The following is a 19,688-nucleotide window of genomic DNA, read 5'->3' as shown; positions in this document are numbered from 1 at the left end:
AGTCCAGAACGAGAGGGCATAGGTTTAGGGTGAGAGGGGAAAGATATAAAAGAGACCTAAGGGGCAACTTTTTCATGCAGAGGGTGGTACATGTATGGAATGAGCTGCCAGAGGATGTGGTGGAGGCTCGTACAATTGCAACATTTAAGAGGCATTTGGATGGGTATATGAATAGGAAGGGTTTGAAGGGATATGGGCCGGGTGCTGGCAGGTGGGACTAGATTAGGTTGGGATATCTGGTCGGCATGGACGGGTTGGACCGAAGGGTCTGTTTCCATGCTGTACATCTCTATGACTCTATGGAAGGAAAATAGTCCCAACGTCTCCAGTCTAGCTTCATGGCTGAAGCTTCCTACGCCTGGAGCCAGTCTCATAAACCTTTCCTGCACTCGCTCTAATTCGTGTACCTCCTTCCTAAAGTGTGGTACCCAGGACTGTGCATGACATTCTAGCTGAGAACGAAGTCGTGTTTTCAATGTGGTCTCCATACTGGACAAAGTTAATTGAGTGAAATTTCCCAGTCTGCTGGTTAAAACTTCCATGAATATGTTGGTCACAGTTACTTTGTACTTTTACTCCTAATACAACACTGGTGTAGATTGAACTCACGTGTTATTTCTCTACACGTTCACCCTGTGCTCAAATCGCTGACTTTGAGTTTTAGCGTGCTATTTGACTGCAATGTTTATCACCATCCAAACCTCCCTCTCCTCACTTGATTCCAACACCCACACGTTTTAGAGAGCACCCTGCTGTAAGATCTATTTCAGGCTTTTTAAATCCTCTCTGTAGTATTGTGGCATTGAAGCCAATTGGAACCCACTTCTAACATTAGTCCAGTACAAGCTGGTGATCAAAACAGAGGCAAGGTGGCACAGTGGCTCAGTGGTTAGCACTGCTGTCTCGCAGCACCAGTGACCTGGGTTTGATCCCAAGCTTGGGTGACTGTCCGTGTGGAGTCTGCACATTCTCCCAGTATCTGTGCGGGTTTCGTCCCAAAGATGTGCAGCTTAGGTGGATTGGCCACACTAAATTGCCCATAGTGTCTAGAGATGTGCAGTCCAGGGGAATGCAAAATAGGGTAGGGGGTCTGGCTGGGCTAATGTTCGGAGGGTCTGTGTGGACTTAATGGCCTGCTGCCACACTGTAGAGGTTCTATGATTCCTTTTCTGGAACAGTTCCATTGCTGGATTCTCTCATTTACTTAATTAACCACGAGAGGAATGATTTGGTTTTTCAGTATCACATCTTCTGGACTGTTGTAACTTTGACCGCAGTCTATTACCCTTTGTGTGATGTGACTAGCAGCCCTATTTCTGTGGGATTGTGCCAAGAATGTGTGACACTTCTGTTGCCCGCTCTCTTCATCACTGCTTGATTTAAATTTTCCTCTTCAACCTGTTTAGAGACAATGTTACATGCCCCCCTGGCATCATTGCATGATTTCAAACAGAGATTGTTCTTGATTAGTAAGGGGGAAATGGAAAGTTACAGGGAGAATGCAGGAGAACAGGGTTGAGAAGCACAGTGAACAATGGTGCAGTCTTGATGGGTGAAATGGCCTCATTCTGCTCCTATATATTGTGGAGCAGGTGGGACTTGTACCTGGGCTCCCTGACTCAGGGACAGGGTCACTTCCATTGCACCACAAGAGCCCCACTGACACGGTTTAGTCTTTGCAGTGATAACAGTGACTCAATGGCCAGAACATGGTGAACTCTGACCTGTTAACCTCCCTGACTCTCTTCCCCCTCCTGTCCAATTTGTACTCAGTGTCACCACTGAATGCTGTTTTGATTTACACTTTAACCTCAGTGCAATGCCTTGGTTATGTAGTTGATCCCTGACACCCTAGTCTATACCCATTGTTAACAGCACACCAGGAGGCCTGTCAGACAAGAATGACAAGACTTTGTTAAAACTCAGACTAAAATTGGAACAGCACTAGAAGCCAACACGTGTTTATGAAGGGCACGTAGGTGGGTCTTGAATATTGTAGCTCCCCCATTGAAGCATCTGTTACTCTCTGTATGAGAAAAATTTATCACAAATGTGAAACTGCCAGCCCATTTTTTGATAAAGCGTATCTATTCCGAAGAGGGGATTGGCAGTGGAAAGATATCCGTGTTTGACAAAGTAATCTCAGCCTGCCCCAAGGAGATAGGAGAGGAATTGACTTTCAAACCTGAGAGAAAGACTTGAAGATTTGTGCTTATGTTTGCATCACTCAGAATCCTTGGGAAAATGCTTCACGAGCAATGAATTACTTTGAAATGTGGCGATCAGAAAGATTTGACATTACGTCAGACATTCCCCAAGTCAGAAGTCACACAACACCTGGTTATAGTCCAACAGGTTTATTTCAAATCACAAGCTTTCGGAGCGTTGTGATTTCAAGTAAACCTGTTGGGCCATAACCTGGTGTCATGTGACTTCTGACTTTGTCCACCTCAGTCCAACACTGGCACCTCCACACTAGAGGTTCCCCAGGGAGAGGTATCACCCCAACACTGCCTTCCTCCAGTTAGAGCCAAGGGGTATTTTGATGTCTGAGAAAGCCAGGCCTATACCGTCTCACACAAAAACGTGGCACCCACGACAATGCAGCACCCCCTCAGCCATGCAGAGATTACCTCAGCAATTCAAAATAAAATGGTGGCATTGTTTGAGAATGAAGTCTTTTCAGCTGGGAGTTTGCTTTTGTAGGGAGTGTGGAAGCAACTCTTAAATCAGAACGTCAGGGGCTCAACCGACTGAAATGAGAATGATCGTGACAGAACATTGAAATAGTATTATAATGCTTATCCCTACAGCATCACAGGATAGCAGAGGGAGGCCATTCAGTACATCTGGACCAGCTGTTCAAACGAGCATCATTATCCAGTGACAATCTCCAGATATTTTCCCATACCCCGCACACTATTTCTATCCAAATAATCCTCCAATGTCCTGCTCAAATGCCTAAACTGAATAGTGCATTCCATCCCCTACATGCAGATGAAAAAGCATTCCCTCACATCACCCTTTCTTCTTTTAAATCTGTGCCTTCTCACTTGTTTCTTTAATGAGTGGGAACAGCTTCTTCCTACCTGCGATCTATCTGTCTATCTTAACACTTCATTGTATAGAACAGAATATGCTTTATTATCGCGTATTGTACAATTAATTACTTTGAAATGTGGTGCATAAAGAATCAAGTAAATCTATTGATCTTAATGGACTAATTTTCTGGTACAGAGCTTCATTGTGCTGTTTATCATTTGAGTAAAAATTAATCTGAAAGATTTTGTAAAAATCCAGTTGATTCATTCATGTCATTTTGGCACAGGAACCTGCCAATGTTAGCCAGTTTGGCTCATATGTAAGTCCACCTCACTTTTCCCAAGGGGTTTTTAATTTCTTAAGAAAGTGTATATTTGCTACAGATTTTGAATTAATTTGTAAGATTGTGAATCAGCCACATCTTTTAATGTAGTTTCCGAATCTACCTGAGCTAACTCACCCCTTCTAATTATGTAGGTACATGAACCTTAATAAGACAGACTAATTAACGAAATCACTGTGAAACTCAATGTAAAATTCTATCAAATTAAGATTTCTCCCTCCTCGTAGCTCCTTTAACCCACTCTTATTGCTCAAGATCAGGCTATTGTCTCATTAGTTTTGATTAGATTAGATTACTTGCAATATGGAAACAGGCCCTTCGGCCCAACAAGTCCACACTGAACCGCCAAAGCGCAACCCACCCATACCCCTACATTTACCCCTTCTTACTTAACACTACGGGCAATTTAGCATGGCCAATTCACCTAACCTGCACATCTTTTGGACTGTGGGAGGAACCCACGCAGACACGGGGAGAATGTGCAAACTCCACACAGTCAGTCGCCTGAGTCGGGAATTGAACCCGGGTCTCTGGCGCTGTGAGGCAGCAGTGCTAACCACTGTGCCACCGTTCCACCCACAGTTTTCTAGACTAGCATAAGGTCATGTAGATGTACAGCACAGAAACAGAACCTTCGGTCCAACCTGTCCGTGCTGTCCAGATATCCTAAATTAATCTAGTCCTGTTTGCCAGCACTTGGCCCATATCTCTCTAAAGGCGAAAGTGAGAACTGCAGATCTGGGAGATTAGAGTCGAGAGTGTGGTGCTGGAAAAGCACAGCAGGTCAGGCAGCATCCGAGGAGCAGGAGAGTCGATGTTCCGGGCAAAAGCCATTCATCATTCCTGATGAAGGGCTTTTACCCGAAGCGTCGATTCTCCTGCTCCTCGGATGCTGCCTGACCTGCTGTGCTTTTCCAGCACCACACTTCGACCCATATCCCACTAAACTCTTCCTATTCATATACCCAGCCAGAGGACTTTTCAATGTTGTAATTGTAACAGCCTCCACCGTTTCCTCTGGCAGCTCAGTCCATACACATACCACCCTCTGTCGCTCCTCAGGTCCCTTTTAAATCTTTCCCCTCTCACCTTCAACCTACGCCCTCTAGTTCTGGACACCCCTACACTGGGCATGACCAAGGGCAATCCAAGGACAGTCATGGCTGGACAATAAGTGTTGCTCTTACCAATGATGCCACATTCCAGGAAAGGACCAAGAGGAAATGAAATGCGGTGCTCATCTTTTCAATGTGGGAGTCTTTGAGCCCAAACATTTTGAGCTTTTGGATAGCAGAATGTGGGTTTACAGTCAACCCATGATCTGTTTGCATTAGTCTCTGAGTTCAGGTTATACAAATGGAATTCCACCTCATCCTATGCCACTGATCTTGCACTGATTGTATCACCCAGTGCTAGTGCTGACCCGATGGGATAAATAGCCTCCACTTGTCCGTGATAATTCTATGATTCTGTTTCAGTTCCCTGCCATGGCTAGAGGTGTGCAAGCTTGTAAAAGTCTAGAGGAGGACCACTAGAATTATCTGAAATGGAACAACCCCTAATTACTGGGATGGGGGCAGGGGTTCAGATAACTGGACGGCTGGTTTGTGATACAGAGTGATTCCAGTGGTGTAGCTTCAATTCCCACACAGGCTGAGGTTACCAAGGACTCTCCTTCTCAACCTCTCCCTTCGCCTGCAGAGTGGTGACCCTCAGGTTAAACCACCACCATTCATCTCTCTTTCTGTCTGTCTGTCTCTCTGTATCTCTCCCTTGTGATAGAGCAGGCTTATGGTCCAGAAGGATAAGTTCAGGGTGTGGGAAATAGCTTATACTGAAGAAATAATTGCTTCAAGACGCTATGTTCCTTTAATAGGGTTGTCTTTGGTGGGGATTATGTTATTTGTGATGTGTACATGGTGACCTGAGCACATTAGTACAAAATGCACAAATGTAGAGTTCGGTCAGATGCCAGGCAGAATTTCTTTTGACAAAGAGCATCGACCTCTAGAAGCAATTTCCAGAGCATGAGGTGAATGTACCTCCAACATACAAGTGGGTGAACATCTCAAGTTTGAGAAGGGACATGGGTCTAACCTGGCATCAGTCTCTTCACTCTCCTGTAATGTTGCTGACTCCAACAAAAAAAGAAGTTGCTGGAGGAACTCAGTAAGTCTGGCCAGATCTGTGGAGAGAGAGTCAGAGTTAACGTTTCAGGTCCAGTGATCCTTCTTTAAATCATGGCTGACTCCCTTCAGAGTTTGGAGAGGAATTTGCTGAGATTCATCCATGAATTGCCCAAGGGTTTCATTTTTCGGGTTGACATTTGTCCTGTGCAATGCATTTCATAAAACTTGTCTTAGACACATTACCTAGGTAAAAGCAAGGACTGCAGATGCTGGAAACCAAAGTCTAGATTAGAGTGGTGCTGGAAAAGCACAGCAGGTCAGGCAGCATCCGAGGAGCAGGAAAATCAACGTTTCGGGCAAAAGTCCTTCATCAAGAATAGAGGCCACCTATTCCTGATGAAGGGCTTTTGCCTGAAACATTGATTTTCATGCTCCTCGGATGCTGCCTGAACTGCTGTGCTTTTCCAGCACCACTCTAATCTAGACTCTTAGACAGATTACCGGCTGTTATCAGGGGGTTTGGGGGAGTTGGCGGGGAGAGCAGAGGTGACGAGGTAGACTAATGATTATGACAATGATAATACAGCTTATCTAAAGGCGACAGACACAATGGGCTGGTTCTTCCCCATGTACTTTGTGGTAAATTCTGTTATATTGCTACACATCAAGCAACCCCAAGGGGTTTGGGGGAGCACGAACCTGAAGTCTATTATAAACTGAGGAAACACGCAGGGGGAATCCCATCCCCTTCAGTGCAATCCCCCCACCCCCTTCCGCCCCCTGGCCAGCTGAGCCGGTCCTGCACCAATGGCCACCATCACAATCTGTTACAAAAATGCAGCAGAGGGGAAGTTTTGCAAAGATAGAATCAAACTAATTCGCTGCTTGAAACGCCAAAAAAAGAACCGAGTGCTCGCCCCTTCTCTAAAAGGTTTCCATTGCAGTCATTTTGGTAATCGGGAGATTCGATGGACTGTTGCAACAGACCTGGTTGTGGGGTGAGTCCCTCTCAAGAAATTCCCTGGTGGGCTGGCTTGCCCAGAGCAGGAGCCCACCACCAAACCTGTTCTGTTCATCATTTCTTTTAATAGTCCATTCAGTGTCTCTACTCTTCTGAGACGTTGACATCAACTAATGATTCCCAGTTGACCTCAGTTTGTAATACCACTCAGTTTGTATCCAAGGGCCATGTAATTGAAGTGCCAATGCAGGACTTAAATGGTCTAATACTGCACCCAGTGCAGGACGTGGACGGTGCGATACTGCACCCAGTGCAGGACGTGGACGGTGCGATACTGCACCCAGTGCAGGACGTGGACGATGCGATACTGCACCCAGTGCAGGACGTGGACGATGCGATACTGCACCCAGTGCAGGACGTGGATGATGCGATACTGCACCCAGTGTAATGCCTTTTTACCAGAGGTGTCCATTAAGCAAATGAGCCACTGGCTTCAGTGATATTCAAAACACAGCAATCACACAGGGGCACAGCTTCAAACTGAGAGGAGGCAAGTTTCAGGGAGATGTTCAAGGGACGTTTTTCACACAGAGAGTAGTACGAGTGTGGAATGCACTGCAGAAGAGGTAGTGTAAGCGGGCACATTGGTGACATTTAAGAGGCATCTGGATGGCTACATGAATAGGGAGGGAATAGAAGGATACAGACCAAATAAAGACAGAAGGTTTGTTTTTTAGTTTAGTTAGGACATGATGATTGGCACGGGCTTGGAGGGCTGAAGGGTCTGTTCCTGTGCTGTACTTCTCATTTGTTCTTTGTTCTTTTAATCATGCATGGGATGAGGGCATCATTAGCCAGCATCTGTTGCCGAGAAGGCAGTTAAGAGTCAACCACATTGCTGTGGGTCTGGAGTCACATGTAGGCCAGTCCAGGTAAGGATAGCAAATTTCCATCCTTAATGGGCATTAGTGAACCAGATGGGTTTTCCGACAATTGGCAATGGAATCATAGTCATTATTAGACTCTTAATCCCAGATTTTTATTGAATTCGAATTCCACCATCTGCCATGGCAGGATTTGAACCTGAGTCTTTAGGTTAACAGTCCAGTGATAATACCATGAGGCCATTGCTTCCCGATAACAAGATTTCTTTCAGAAAATACTCCAAAAAAATGCTAATCTTTTCACTAGTGTGAGTTTACCTCCAACACGTGTTTTACTTAACGCAGCAATGCTCATATTATTTATCGTAGAATAAGAAACTGGGCATGGATACAGTGGTATTGAAGAATTCAACAGATACTTATCACAACTAACACACACAAACATTACATTCCTCAGGCACATAAGAGTCCAGGGCTAATATTAAGCTATAAGGTCACAACAAAGCGGCATACTTGCCGTAGAGTGTTGTACTTCAAGTGATCTGAGGTAGGATGGTAGATGAGACCTTCGTACCATCAAGTTACATACTACAGTACAGTGATGATGTCATGAAGATGAACAAGATATATCAATTGCGAGACATAACTCAACATTCATCATTCATTATACAATTTTACTGTATGCTAAACATCTGGTGCATTTATCAGCAACAATAGGACCATTGAGATGTTTCTGTACATTGTGGAAAGGTGTTAGATCATTACAGATGATATTTATTTCTGCTGTTTATCTTTGTATGTCTGTCTAGAACCTGACCTGGATTCAGAAATTCTGACTAATCTGTTTCAGACATGGGACAAATCAAATGACAACACCTTGTGTTCCTGTAATGCCTTCAACACACAGTAACTTGACCCAAAACACTCCACAGGAGTGCAATCTGGCGAAATCTGTCACTAAGTCAAAATTGGGCAATTTGTGGACAGGTAGCTTGCTTGAAGAGGTAGATTTTATGGAGAGGAATTCAGAATGGTGGAGAGGTTTATGGAGGGAGTTTAGGGCCCAGACAACTCAAGACAAGATCAAAATTAGAGGAGCAATATGCACCAGGAAAGCTCAAGTATCCAGACATGGAGCAAGGCAGAGATCTCACAGAATCTCAACTGTGCAGAAGCAGGACATTCGGTCCATTGAGTCTTCACTGACCCTCCGGCTCCTTCACTCAGCTCCTGACCTCATTACAGCCTTGGTTCAAACATGGAAAAAAGAGCTGAATTCCAGAGGTGAGGTGAGAGTGACAGCCCTTGACATCAAGGCTGCATTTGACCATGTATGGCTTTAAGGAGCCCTGGCTAAACAGGAATCAATGGGTTTCAAGGGGCAAACACTCTGCTGGTTAGAGTCATACCTGGCACAAAGGAAGATGGTTGTGGTTATAGAGGGTCAGTCATCTCAGCTCCAGCGCATCTCTGGAGGAGTCCCTCAGGGTAGTGTCCTAGGCCCAATAATCTTCAGCTGCTTCATCAATGACCTTCCCTCTGTCATAAGGACAGAAGTGTGGGTGCTAGCCAATGATTGAACAGTGTTCAGCACCATTCGTGACTCCTCAGATACTGAAGCAGTCCGTGCTCAAATGCGACAAGAACTGGACAATATTCAGGCTTGGGCCAACAAGTGGCAAGTAACATTCGTGCCACACAAATGCCAGGCAATGACCATCACCAATAAGAGACACTCCAACCACCGCCCTTGACATTCAATGGTATTACCATCACTGAATCCCTCACAGCCAACATCCTTGGGGTTACCATTGACCAGAAACTCAACTGGCCTCACAGTGGCTACAAGAGCAGGTCAGAGACTAGGGAATACTGCAGCGAGTAACTCACCTCTTGACACCCCAAAGTCTATCCACCATCTACAAGTCACAAGTCAGGAGTGTGATGGAATACTCCCCACTTGCCTGGATGGCTGCAGCCCCAACAACACTCAAGCAGCTTGACACCATCCAGGAAAAAACAACCCGCTTGATTGGCACCACATCTACAAATGTTCAATCCCTCCACCACTGGTGCTCAGTAGCAGCAGCATGTATTATTTACAAGATGCACTGCAGAAATTCACCTAAGATCCTTAGACAGCACCTTCAAAACCAACAGCCACTTCCACCCAGAAGAACAAAGGCAGCAGGAAATTGGGAACAGCATCCCCTCCAAGCCGCCCTCCAAGCTGCCCTCCAAGTTGCCCTCCAAGCCGCCCTCCAAGCCGCCCTCCAAGTTGCCCTCCAAGCCGCCCTCCAAGCTGCCCTCCAAGCCGCCCTCCAAGCCACTCACCACCCTGCCTTGGAAATATACCGCCATTCCTTCACAGTCATTGGATCAAAATCCTGGAATTCCCTCCCTAATGCCATTGTGGGTCAACCCACAGCAAGTGGACTGCAGTGATTCAAGAAGGCAGCTCACCACCACCTTCTCAAGGGCAAATAGGGATGGGCTGTCACTGCTGGCCCAGCCAGCGATGCCCAAGCCTCACAAATGGTTAAAAAAAAGAGCATCCCATCCAGACCCAACCCCATCCCCGTAACCCTACATTTCCTATGGCGCAACCATCTAAACTGCACATCTCTGGGCCGATTTGGCATGGCCAATCCTAACCTAACCTGCACATTTTTGGATTATGGGAGGAAACCGGTGCACCCAGAGGAAACCCACACAGACACGGGGAGAAGGTACAAACTCCACACTCTAGTCTGGAATAAAACCCCAGGGTTCCTGTTGCTGTGTGGCAGCAGTGCTAACTGCTGAGCCACCATGCTGCAGCTAATCTTAGAGGATGCAAGGCTTAAGGGGGTTACAGAGATCAGGAGTGGTGAGGGCATGGAGGAATTAGAACACGTGGATGAGATCTGTAAGCCAAGCTGGAGCCAATGTAAGTTAGTGAACACTGGGGTGATAGGTGAATGGCATAGAGTGAACCAGAGTACAAGTGGCAGAGTTTTGAATTACTCAAGTTGACAGAAGGTGCAAGATGGGAGCCCTGCAGCAGGCTACAGTCATACCTCCAGGTTACAAAGGTTTGGGTGAGATGAGCTGAGGTAGCTATGGAGATGGGAGATGGTAACCTGTTGCTTTTTGTGTCTCCAACCAGCAGGAGGCGACTGCAGAAGGACCAGAGGAGCCCTCAACTTCAGGAGGCAAATGAGCACCTCACAGTAAAATTCTACCTCATTGGCTGGGCAGCCGCTGTCTAGCAAGCCATGAAGATTGCAACAACAGAAAAAGAAAAGTTTTTAAACATTTTTTTTGTTTTTTTTAATTATAAGTTTCCTTCTGCCTCAACTGTGCCACTGCCATGTTGGACAGCAACCTCAAAAACCAACATAAAGCCTTTGCCAAGTGCCAACATTGGTGCCTTGGGAAGGAAACTAAGTGGGTTTCATATACTTAAGAAAATGAATAAGCACCAGTTTACATCTTCTTTAATGTGGGCACAGGGTCTTCCTTTCCTTTAAGAAAATACATATTTAAAATGGTTACCGGACAACATTCGTTAGCTGTGTTGACAGGTGTCATTGGGATATCTATGCCTCCATTTTGCTTTTTGGAATTGCATGTGCCTTAACCAAAGGACTTGTCGGTATCTCACTGCAAAGTGAGGCATGTTGCCGAAGAGCTTCAACTTGCACTCATCAGGATATCCACAAGAATGCCACTTTCTAAGGCTCTGTAAACAGAAGAAATATGTTCAAGCCCAGAAACCTTTTTATTTGAATGAGCTGGGAGCCTAGACTTCCCCATGCTTCCTCCATGGCAACACCTCAGCCAACTGGAGATGACTTGCCAACCAATCAGCACCCTTTCTCCTGTAATATAAATTGTTGTGATTGTTTGAGATTTGGCATTCTTGTATTGGTCCTGATGAATGTACGATGAAAGGTTTCAGTAACACGATTCTCTCTTCAGTGATTTCAAATTCTGTAAAACCAAACAAATATTCTAGTTAGGTTTTCAAGATTCAAATCAGTTGTGCTTAGCTGAATCACATTCTTATTCTCACCTGTTTTTAAAAATGGCTAAGCTTGTCTACTATTAGGAGAGTTGGAAGGTGGGAACAGAAGACTAGTGTTAGCTCCAAACCCCATGGAATAATCTGGGATAGATTTGAGAGGTGTATTGGTTCAAGCAGAAATGAAATCCTGTAAATGGCATCAATTTGAATCTTCACAAAAAGGCTAACCCTAACCCATGCCTAATGGCTCACCCAACACACTGCACCAAGCTCTGCAGTGGCACAGTGGTTAGCACTGCTGCTCCACAGCACCAGGGATCTCGGTTCAATTCCATGCTCGGGTGACTGTCTGTGTAGAGTTTGCACGTTCTCCCTGTGTCTGCGTGGGTTTTCTCCCACAGTCCAAAGATGTCAGGTTAGGTAGATTGGTCATGCTAAATTGCCCATCGTGTCCAGGGATGCGCAGGCTAGGTGGATTGGCCATGGAAAATACAGGGCTACAAGGATGGGCTGTTCTTCGGAGGATCAGTGTGAACTTGATGGGCTGAACGGCCTGCTTCCACACTTTAGGGATTCTATGATTGGGGACAATCATTTCGTGAGACTATAGTGACCCAAACCCAGTGCCAAACATCTCCTCCTTGGCGCAGCGTATTTAACTCTCAGGTGCTCCATGAAGTGAGTAAAGACATATCTATTGCTGGACCCTCATCACAGACCCTTCTTATAGGTCTCTCCCCTTAAGTTCCTCAAGGTGCTACTAATTGCCTAAAAATTATTTAGCCCCTCCCATCTCTGCTGGGTCTCAATGCTGAGAGATAGTTTCAATCTCGCCTGTGGCTTCCTCTCCCACCATGAACTGCCTTTGAACACTTCACAGCATTAGTGACTGTGCAACAAAGACCTCAGTTTTGCCTTCCTCAATATCGCCCGCCAGGTTTCCCACAAAACCAAGCTGCATATCAATCCCACCTGACCTCATTCTTTCTTCGGACAAGCAGAGAGGAAACTTTTTAAAAATCAACTTCTTGCGCATATTTGTGCTAAGGCCAGAAAAAAAACAGGTATGGGACTATCTGTCAGGGCAGACAAAGACATCATGTTTAAAGTGTAATATTAGATGGAATTTCTTTGAAAGTTATATGTGATATGTATTTAAGTAACAAGTGATATCTTGCATGGAAATGACACCTGTCAAACTAGCTGGGAGTTGTTGGACTGTAACGCATTGTTTATACATTTCGACACTCTTGAATAAGCATTTGAAAAGAAACTAATTTACTCCTTCCCCTCATTGGAAAGGGAGGGGTATATATTTTTATTCTGATTTAATCAGTTGTGTATGGTGATGTGTTTCAGAGCCATGCAGTTACTGCAACATTTGACCCAAAACTCCAGAGAGTCTGGTCTCTTGACCCTATTCACATTGTATCTCCGTCGGACAGGAACACCCCTATCAGCGTCCTCAGCCAGTTACGGGGATGGACCTGAGGCTTACACGTGAGGCACCCCCTCCTTCAAAGAAGCAAAACACTCAGCCCCACACCCCTTGCAACTTTGCAATACAGAGAAACGCTGTTCTACGTTTGGGAGGGGGTCCGTGTTTGCGTTCCCATGACGACGAGTGCTGTCATAATGCGTGTAAATCTCATGAAACCATCACCCGTCACTTGGGCTGAGATGGCACTGCTGGGTTTGGCTCTCAACCACTCAAATCAGGCAAGACTAGGGGATCCAAAATCCAGGTGTGCCGAGTGTATTACTCACTGGAGACCCTTGTGCCCACTGTTAAATCCTGTCATACAGCAGACTGCTTAAGCTTTATGTGTTTTGAAATAAGGTTTGTCATTTTACGTGTGAATGTGTCTGTGCTTGAGTGTAGGGTACCTTGCTAAAAAGTAACTAGTTACTAGGCCTCATTCTCTTTCTATATTATAGCCAGAAAAAAATTAGCTACTGTATACTATCACAGGTTCAGCAATCCTAGATAAGTACTAGAAACTTATGGGAAACCAAAGATGGGAATTGAAATGAGGAGTAGTCAGTAGATGATTCTTTTTTTATATATAAATGGCCAACGCTGTGTGGCCTTGCAGAGATTTCGATACCACAGCTTACTGCAGTTTACCACTGAGGACTTTGAACATAAAGGACTAACATTTAATAGCGGGAAGAGTGTATTAAACAATTGAAGACGCATTGCGCAATTTTCAAGTGGTTGAAGAGGTTCAGAAGAACCTCAGTTTATAAACGGCAAGCAGACTACTGACTTGCTTTTATTATAATATTGGGGAGGAGGGTATGGGATGACCTAAATTTACTGCTCAGAGAGGCAATGATCCCCATCATGGGAACCATGTGTAGACGAGCAATTTCAAAGAATTGGAAACAATTTTGGCCTGCGCGTGATGACATCATCGAAGGACATCTCTGAAGCTTAGAAACAGGATTAAACAGGCAGAATCAAGGCCCATCTACCTTTAGTATTTCTATTGTTCGTTGAAGAATGATAGCCAAGGGTTAGAGGCCCACCGTGCAAGAATTGGAGAGACCATGAGTCTTGTGTGTAGATCAGAACAGCGTTATACTTGCCCCTTTTGATGATGTCATCAGGATGTGCCACTGAAACTGTAAACAACAAGAAAACGAACAGAGAAAGCTCATTTGAATTTTCGAATTGGGGTTTTCGAAAACGGGATCTCTGATGGGGATTAAAAAGAAACGGGGAGGCTGCCTTAGCTCACCTCTGCCAACCCTGTTGCCTTTCTAGCTGTCACTCAGTTGACAGACTGCAGCAAGCTGAAAGTAAGACCACGGTAGAGGGATCCGATGCTTTTATACGTTAAGGTGCATCGGGCACAGAGAACTGGGAAGAAATGAGGCTGATTCCCCAACCGGCTGCTGCTGGCTGTGTGCACCTCTCAGAAAGGGGCAGTGCCAAGGTTGGGAGACATCTCTTACCTCATTTGATTTCCGCCTGCCTACCACCAGCAGCAGCTAGGGGGGGACCACCAACTCTTAGTAGGCATTGAAATGGACTGCAAGCAGTATTTAGAGACGGTGAGAAGATATTTTCATCTTCATTGTTTTATCAGACAGCAATCTTTTTTTCAGGTAACTCAAACAATTCAGGAACATCAAACTCTTGAAAAACTGTGTTTTATTATTTTCATGGTCAGGTTTTACATACTTCACTTGAGCACTTTTTTTGTTTTTTTAATATAGTTGAACTGATTTTGGCCACAATCCACAACTACCTCAGTATGTATTTCAAAAGTGCAGCATCTGAGATAAAAGGAACAAGAAATCGAGACACACAAACTGTACTGTATATCAACATTTATATGTGTATATCAATTGTCATGGACTTCAGGGTCCCTCTCAGTCCATAGAGTCGCTTTAACTTCATTTTATTTCACTCGTGAAACAACATTTCAGGACTTGTCAGACTGTAGTCCCTTATTAATGCTTGATCCTTCGCTGTTAAACCTTCTCTCCTTCAACGGGAAGCAACCACAAGTCGCAACTTAATAAACTGCGGCAGTCTCTGGTATATTTAGGAGAGAAGTGGCATGCTTTTGAAGCTTTTAACCCTGCATTCATCAGGACCGAATCACAAGAACACCAAATTACAAAGGGAACAATAGTCAATAGTAAAACAAAGGACTGCAGCTGCTGGAGATCTGAAACAAGTTGCTGGAGAAACTCAGCAGATCTGGCAGCGTTAGCATTTCGGGTTCTGTTCCTGCTGAATTTCGCCAGCAATTTCTGTTTATGATCGGAGCAATAATCTACAGAGCTTGAGAAGAGGGTGCCGGTATTCATTGACAAGTAGGTTAGATCTCCATTCAATTGTGCCTTTGTTCAACTAAACAAAAGCTGGGGAAGTGGGAAAGTGGGGGGGTGGGGAAGTGGGGAAATGGGGGGGGTGTTGCATGGCAGGAGCAGTTATTCCACGGTTCATTCTCTGAGGCAGTGCTTCGATCAGTCAGAGCTGACTTGCCTAGTTTGAATTTAAGCAAATGTTTGGCAATTAATTGTTCCCTGATGCATTCTCCATACCCCAATGATTCAACCAACTGCCAACCAATCAGCATCAATCTTCTTGTGCAGTTTAAATTGATCTTCCCTTTGGCATTTGGCAAAGGTTCTGACAACATGTCCCTTTTCCCAGCTATTTTCAAATCTGTACTGCCAGTCTCTAAATTCAGTGGCAGTCAGTGATGTGATGTGCATTGACTCCTTTGACAGTGTTTGATACAAATGCAGGGAATTGCCTTGTTATAACCTCAGATTGGGGCACATGGGGTTAGGTATAGGCCTTTCAAGCTCCCTCAGGCCTGTTCTGCCATTCAGTTGGGCCATGGCCGATCCATATCCCAACCCCATTTTTTCCGCCTTGGATTTGTATCCCTTGAAACCATTGCCTAACAAAACAGCTATCACTGCAGCAGGTTTGTACTGCAATAAAATTTCCGTTACCTCAGCTCTCCTCAATATATACAAGTTTAAGACAATGTTAGGCATGGTTTCTCAAGACAGTGATCAAATCTCAGGGTTCAGATGATAATTTAGCTTAAATGGGTGTCACCAGACTCTGGAATAACTCACGCTCCCCCTCCCCCTCACCAACCCTAATGTGCACCAAACCTGTTCCCTCACATGACAGCCATGGGATTCCCCGTTTATTTGCCAGTTAAAATGGCACAAGTTGGGCACTCTGGGGTTTTTCTTGGCCCACTTTTAAATGCCAGTAAAGTGTGAAAGCTCTTTAGTCTGTAGTCCTTGGGTTGCCAGGAAATAAGCATAAACCCAAGCTGGGTGAACTAGATTAAACCACTATTCACTGTGCAAAAGAACAATAATCGGTTAATGGGTACACTGCATAGATCCTCAATCACTCGTACTGTGCCTACCTCAAGAATACCAAGACAGAGGGCATGACTTCACAAATTTGTACCACCTCCAAACCCATGTGTCTTTTAAGAGATTCCTAAGTTAGACTGTGGAAAGTCCCATCCCACGATGCATGCTCTGGAAAAGTATTACCCACACAGCATGGTTGTGTCCACAGTTGCATCTTCACCTTGTTTGGGTTTGATCTCATCATTGGTGATTGGTGCCACAGAGATGTGTCACCTTAATCCCTTCCCCTTGCCTCCCCGACCCATACTGAGCCTCATTGTACAGAATATTCAGCACCCAGTAACTTGTTTGAAAACCAACCAAACGAGAGAGGCAGAGCTTGAGAAAGGAGTTGAGGCATTTTCCTCTGAACGATCTCAGATCTTCCATGACATTTGTTCTGGGTTTCAATGCAGCTTCTTTGTAAGAGGTTCCAAGTGGTTGGCCTACAACTTCCCTGACAGACTGTCGGCTTGAAAAGACACAGGGTACTTTCCCGGTCTTATGTCCTTTCAGTCAGCAGTGATCTCAGAACCTGAACTGCAGTCCTTGCCAAACAGCTGGACTCACTGCCTGGCAGTTCCCAGCATTTCTAACAGTGGCAGCCTGGATGTAACCAAGAGCCAGATGGACCTGTGTCCTCCCTTGTACCCCCCCCCCCCCCCCACTCCTCCTGACTTTACACTGAGCGATCTGCCTCTGGACTGAACCTAAGCTGAGAGCAGGACCTTCAGTGTTGGGGAACACACTGCCTCCTCATCACTGTGAATCATAACCTACTGTCTCTGCCCATCTGCTTCACCTGAAGAAGCTGACTGACCTCCTCCTCCCATAGGGTAGTTCACAGACAGTTGTTTAACCACTAATCCACTACTCCTTGGCCATCAGAGACCAAAGTAATGCCCTGTCAGATGGTCACCAATGAAGCAACAACCTTATTCATGGCCAAATTGATCATACCACTCCCTTGGGCTCGTTTGAACATAAAGGAGAATTAATTTCATTGGCAAAGCCAAGAGTGTTACATCTTAAATTGAGCAAGCTCATCCTTTGACTTGGATTTTGTGTTTCACATTACTGGTAGCTTAGTCAATCGCTCATTGGTTGTAAGTTTGCCTTGATTAAAAACAAAGAAAGTAGCTCCAGTATAGCCTTAGGAGTCCATTCGGCCCATCATGTCTATGTGAGGCTCAAAGTCGCAGGCTCATCCAAGATGAAGATGAGCTGAGTATGCCTCCTCCTGTAAATGTGCACAGTTCACAATCATTAAATGACTTTTGACATGGCTCATTCCTTGTGCTCATAAAATCTAACCCCTGGTCACAGTGGTCCCCATTCAAGGTCTTTAGGAAGTGCCAAGGAGCCTGTGCTGATGAAGATGGAGGGAGACAAAGTTAGGTGACCCACACTCCACATACAGTCCAGCAACCCCTTTAAGACAAGATTGTGAATCCTCTGTTCTCCCCTTATCAGTAGGACAGAGTGAGATTTCAGCAGCTGAACCTTTCTGAGGTGCCCCATGCATCTTTTCAGTCCAATGAAGAACCAATGAGAGACCTGCATCTTGAGCTTTCAAGGAAGTCTGCCCAAGCCAAACACCAACCTGGCAGTGGTCAGGCCTTCCTCAGGATTCAGGAGGGAGGGGGTGTACCTAGAGCCATATGTCAGCCAATCAAGAGCGACAGCTCTTGATCCTCAGCACCATCATGGAGTGGACTGTAGTTGCTACAGTAACCAATTTCACAGAGTGCCAAGCTCACACAAGATCTAGGGTCAGTTGTAGTGACTTGGGTGTCACCGGGAGAAGGGAGCAGGACAGTCAGATGTGACAGTGGGGGGGAGGGGTACGCTTGTTCCCAGCAGACGCCCTTCTAACCATTGTCAATCAATCGATCAGCTACAGGGTGTATTTGATTGAGGGAATCCTCCCCCTTCCCTTCCCTTCCCTGACCTGCTTTCCCCAGGATAATAGCTATTTATGCCACAGCTTGGGAACCAGCCTGTCCGTTGCTCGGTCAATCCCTGCAGTGTCAGCCTGAGGCTTCTAAGCACATCTGAATTGGCCACTTTAGGGCCTCAATTGGTGGTGGGATGAACAGGCTCACCATTGGGCAGGGCTCTTGCGGTGCAATGGTAATGTCCCCACCTATGGGCCAGGAAGCCCAGGTTCTGGTCCCAAGGGCTATCATATTATCTCTGACCCATTTGATTAACGATATCTAACTTGACCAATCTGGTAGAAGTATAAGTTTTGGGTACCCCGCCCTGCCTAATTAATTGCCCTTCTGGCCTCCAAACACACTGACTCTGCCCCTCAAGTCTAATCCTTCCTCCTATCAAACTGGCTGAAATGAAGGACTGGACAAAGTTGCGATTACCTTTGTGTGGGACTGGCTGAATTGGCAAGCTCTTTTTTCCCTATATTTTAAATGGCAAGTTCATCATAAGGGTCGGAGTCGTTAGTTATAGGTCAAGAGTACAGATGGGATGGTGGGGCAGGGGGAGATGTCTGTGTGTGTGTTTTTTTAAGCTGTTGTTTATGGCTTTAGTAATCCTACTTCTTGTTTCTCTTTGAATTGTTTTTTCCACTAATACTGGACAATTGTGACTGCGCTTTGAAGTTTTGAATCGATTGTTCTGTCCGATTCAGAGCAGGGCAAACACATCAGAAAAATATTGCAAGTGTTTTGTTATTATTTCCATTTATGCTTGAACGAGGAGATAACTGTGAAACCACATCTTGACTTTAAACTGTTGCAGTGCAAAAGGAGGCAGTATGGCCCATTATGTCTTCTCAGCCCACCCAATGCACCTCTCACCTGGTGCCTACGCTCCTGTGTATTGTTGCTTTGCAAACAGCTTTCACGACAAAACAAAAATTTGGAAGTTGAGAAATATTATCACATGCCTCCCCAATCACCACCCACCCACCCATCCCGCCCCAACCAGAATTAAAACTGTCCTCTCGGGCTTGAGGAATGGTTTGAATGCTGTCCTTGTCCAGAAGATGATTTACCGAGCTCAGCGCTCCTTCACTGTTATCAGTCTGTCTCCTGCACTGGACAAACACAGCAAGAGTGTTCCTGACTGGGAAGGAGAGCTCAATGCTCCCTATCAACAAATATAACTCCTCCAGAACTGGGAGGCACAGCATGCAGTTTAAATATTCCAGCTGTGGTCTATGACTCCTCCTGTCTCTCAGTTGAATTGTGTTCTCTTTTGTGTTAATCACCTGAGGCTGTTAATACAACAAAAAAAAAACTTGAGTCAAACCAAAGCTTGACGGGAGGGATATATTTGCTTGTCTTTGACATAACACTGCATTCCTGTTTTGTTGTTGTGTTTTTCTCTTGATCAGAGAACCAAAATGGTAATGTCCAAGGGAAGCACACAGCTCCTTCCTGGGAAATACGTC

At 45.3% G+C, this 19,688-nt stretch overlaps 1 protein-coding gene across 4 annotated transcripts in view; it reads left to right on the top strand.

Annotated features, from left to right (window-relative positions):
• Positions 1–11,700, top strand: part of si:ch211-161c3.6 (high mobility group AT-hook 2b) — a 222,959-nt gene extending 211,259 nt beyond the window's left edge. For 3 of the 4 annotated variants that reach the window (XM_043707656.1, XM_043707657.1, XM_043707658.1), the window contains exon 6: positions 10,508–11,700. In XM_043707656.1, the coding sequence (XP_043563591.1) occupies positions 10,508–10,561 (54 nt within the window). In that variant the 3' untranslated portion in view covers positions 10,562–11,700. The remainder of the gene's footprint in view (positions 1–10,507) is intronic. The other variant, XM_043707659.1, reaches the window with a different exon arrangement.
• The last annotated feature ends 7,988 nt before the right edge of the window (positions 11,701–19,688 follow it).

The sequence above is a fragment of the Chiloscyllium plagiosum genome, chromosome 18 (assembly GCF_004010195.1).
Source record: "Chiloscyllium plagiosum isolate BGI_BamShark_2017 chromosome 18, ASM401019v2, whole genome shotgun sequence".
NCBI lineage: Eukaryota > Metazoa > Chordata > Chondrichthyes > Orectolobiformes > Hemiscylliidae > Chiloscyllium > Chiloscyllium plagiosum.
This window is presented reverse-complemented; position numbering and strand designations above follow the sequence as displayed.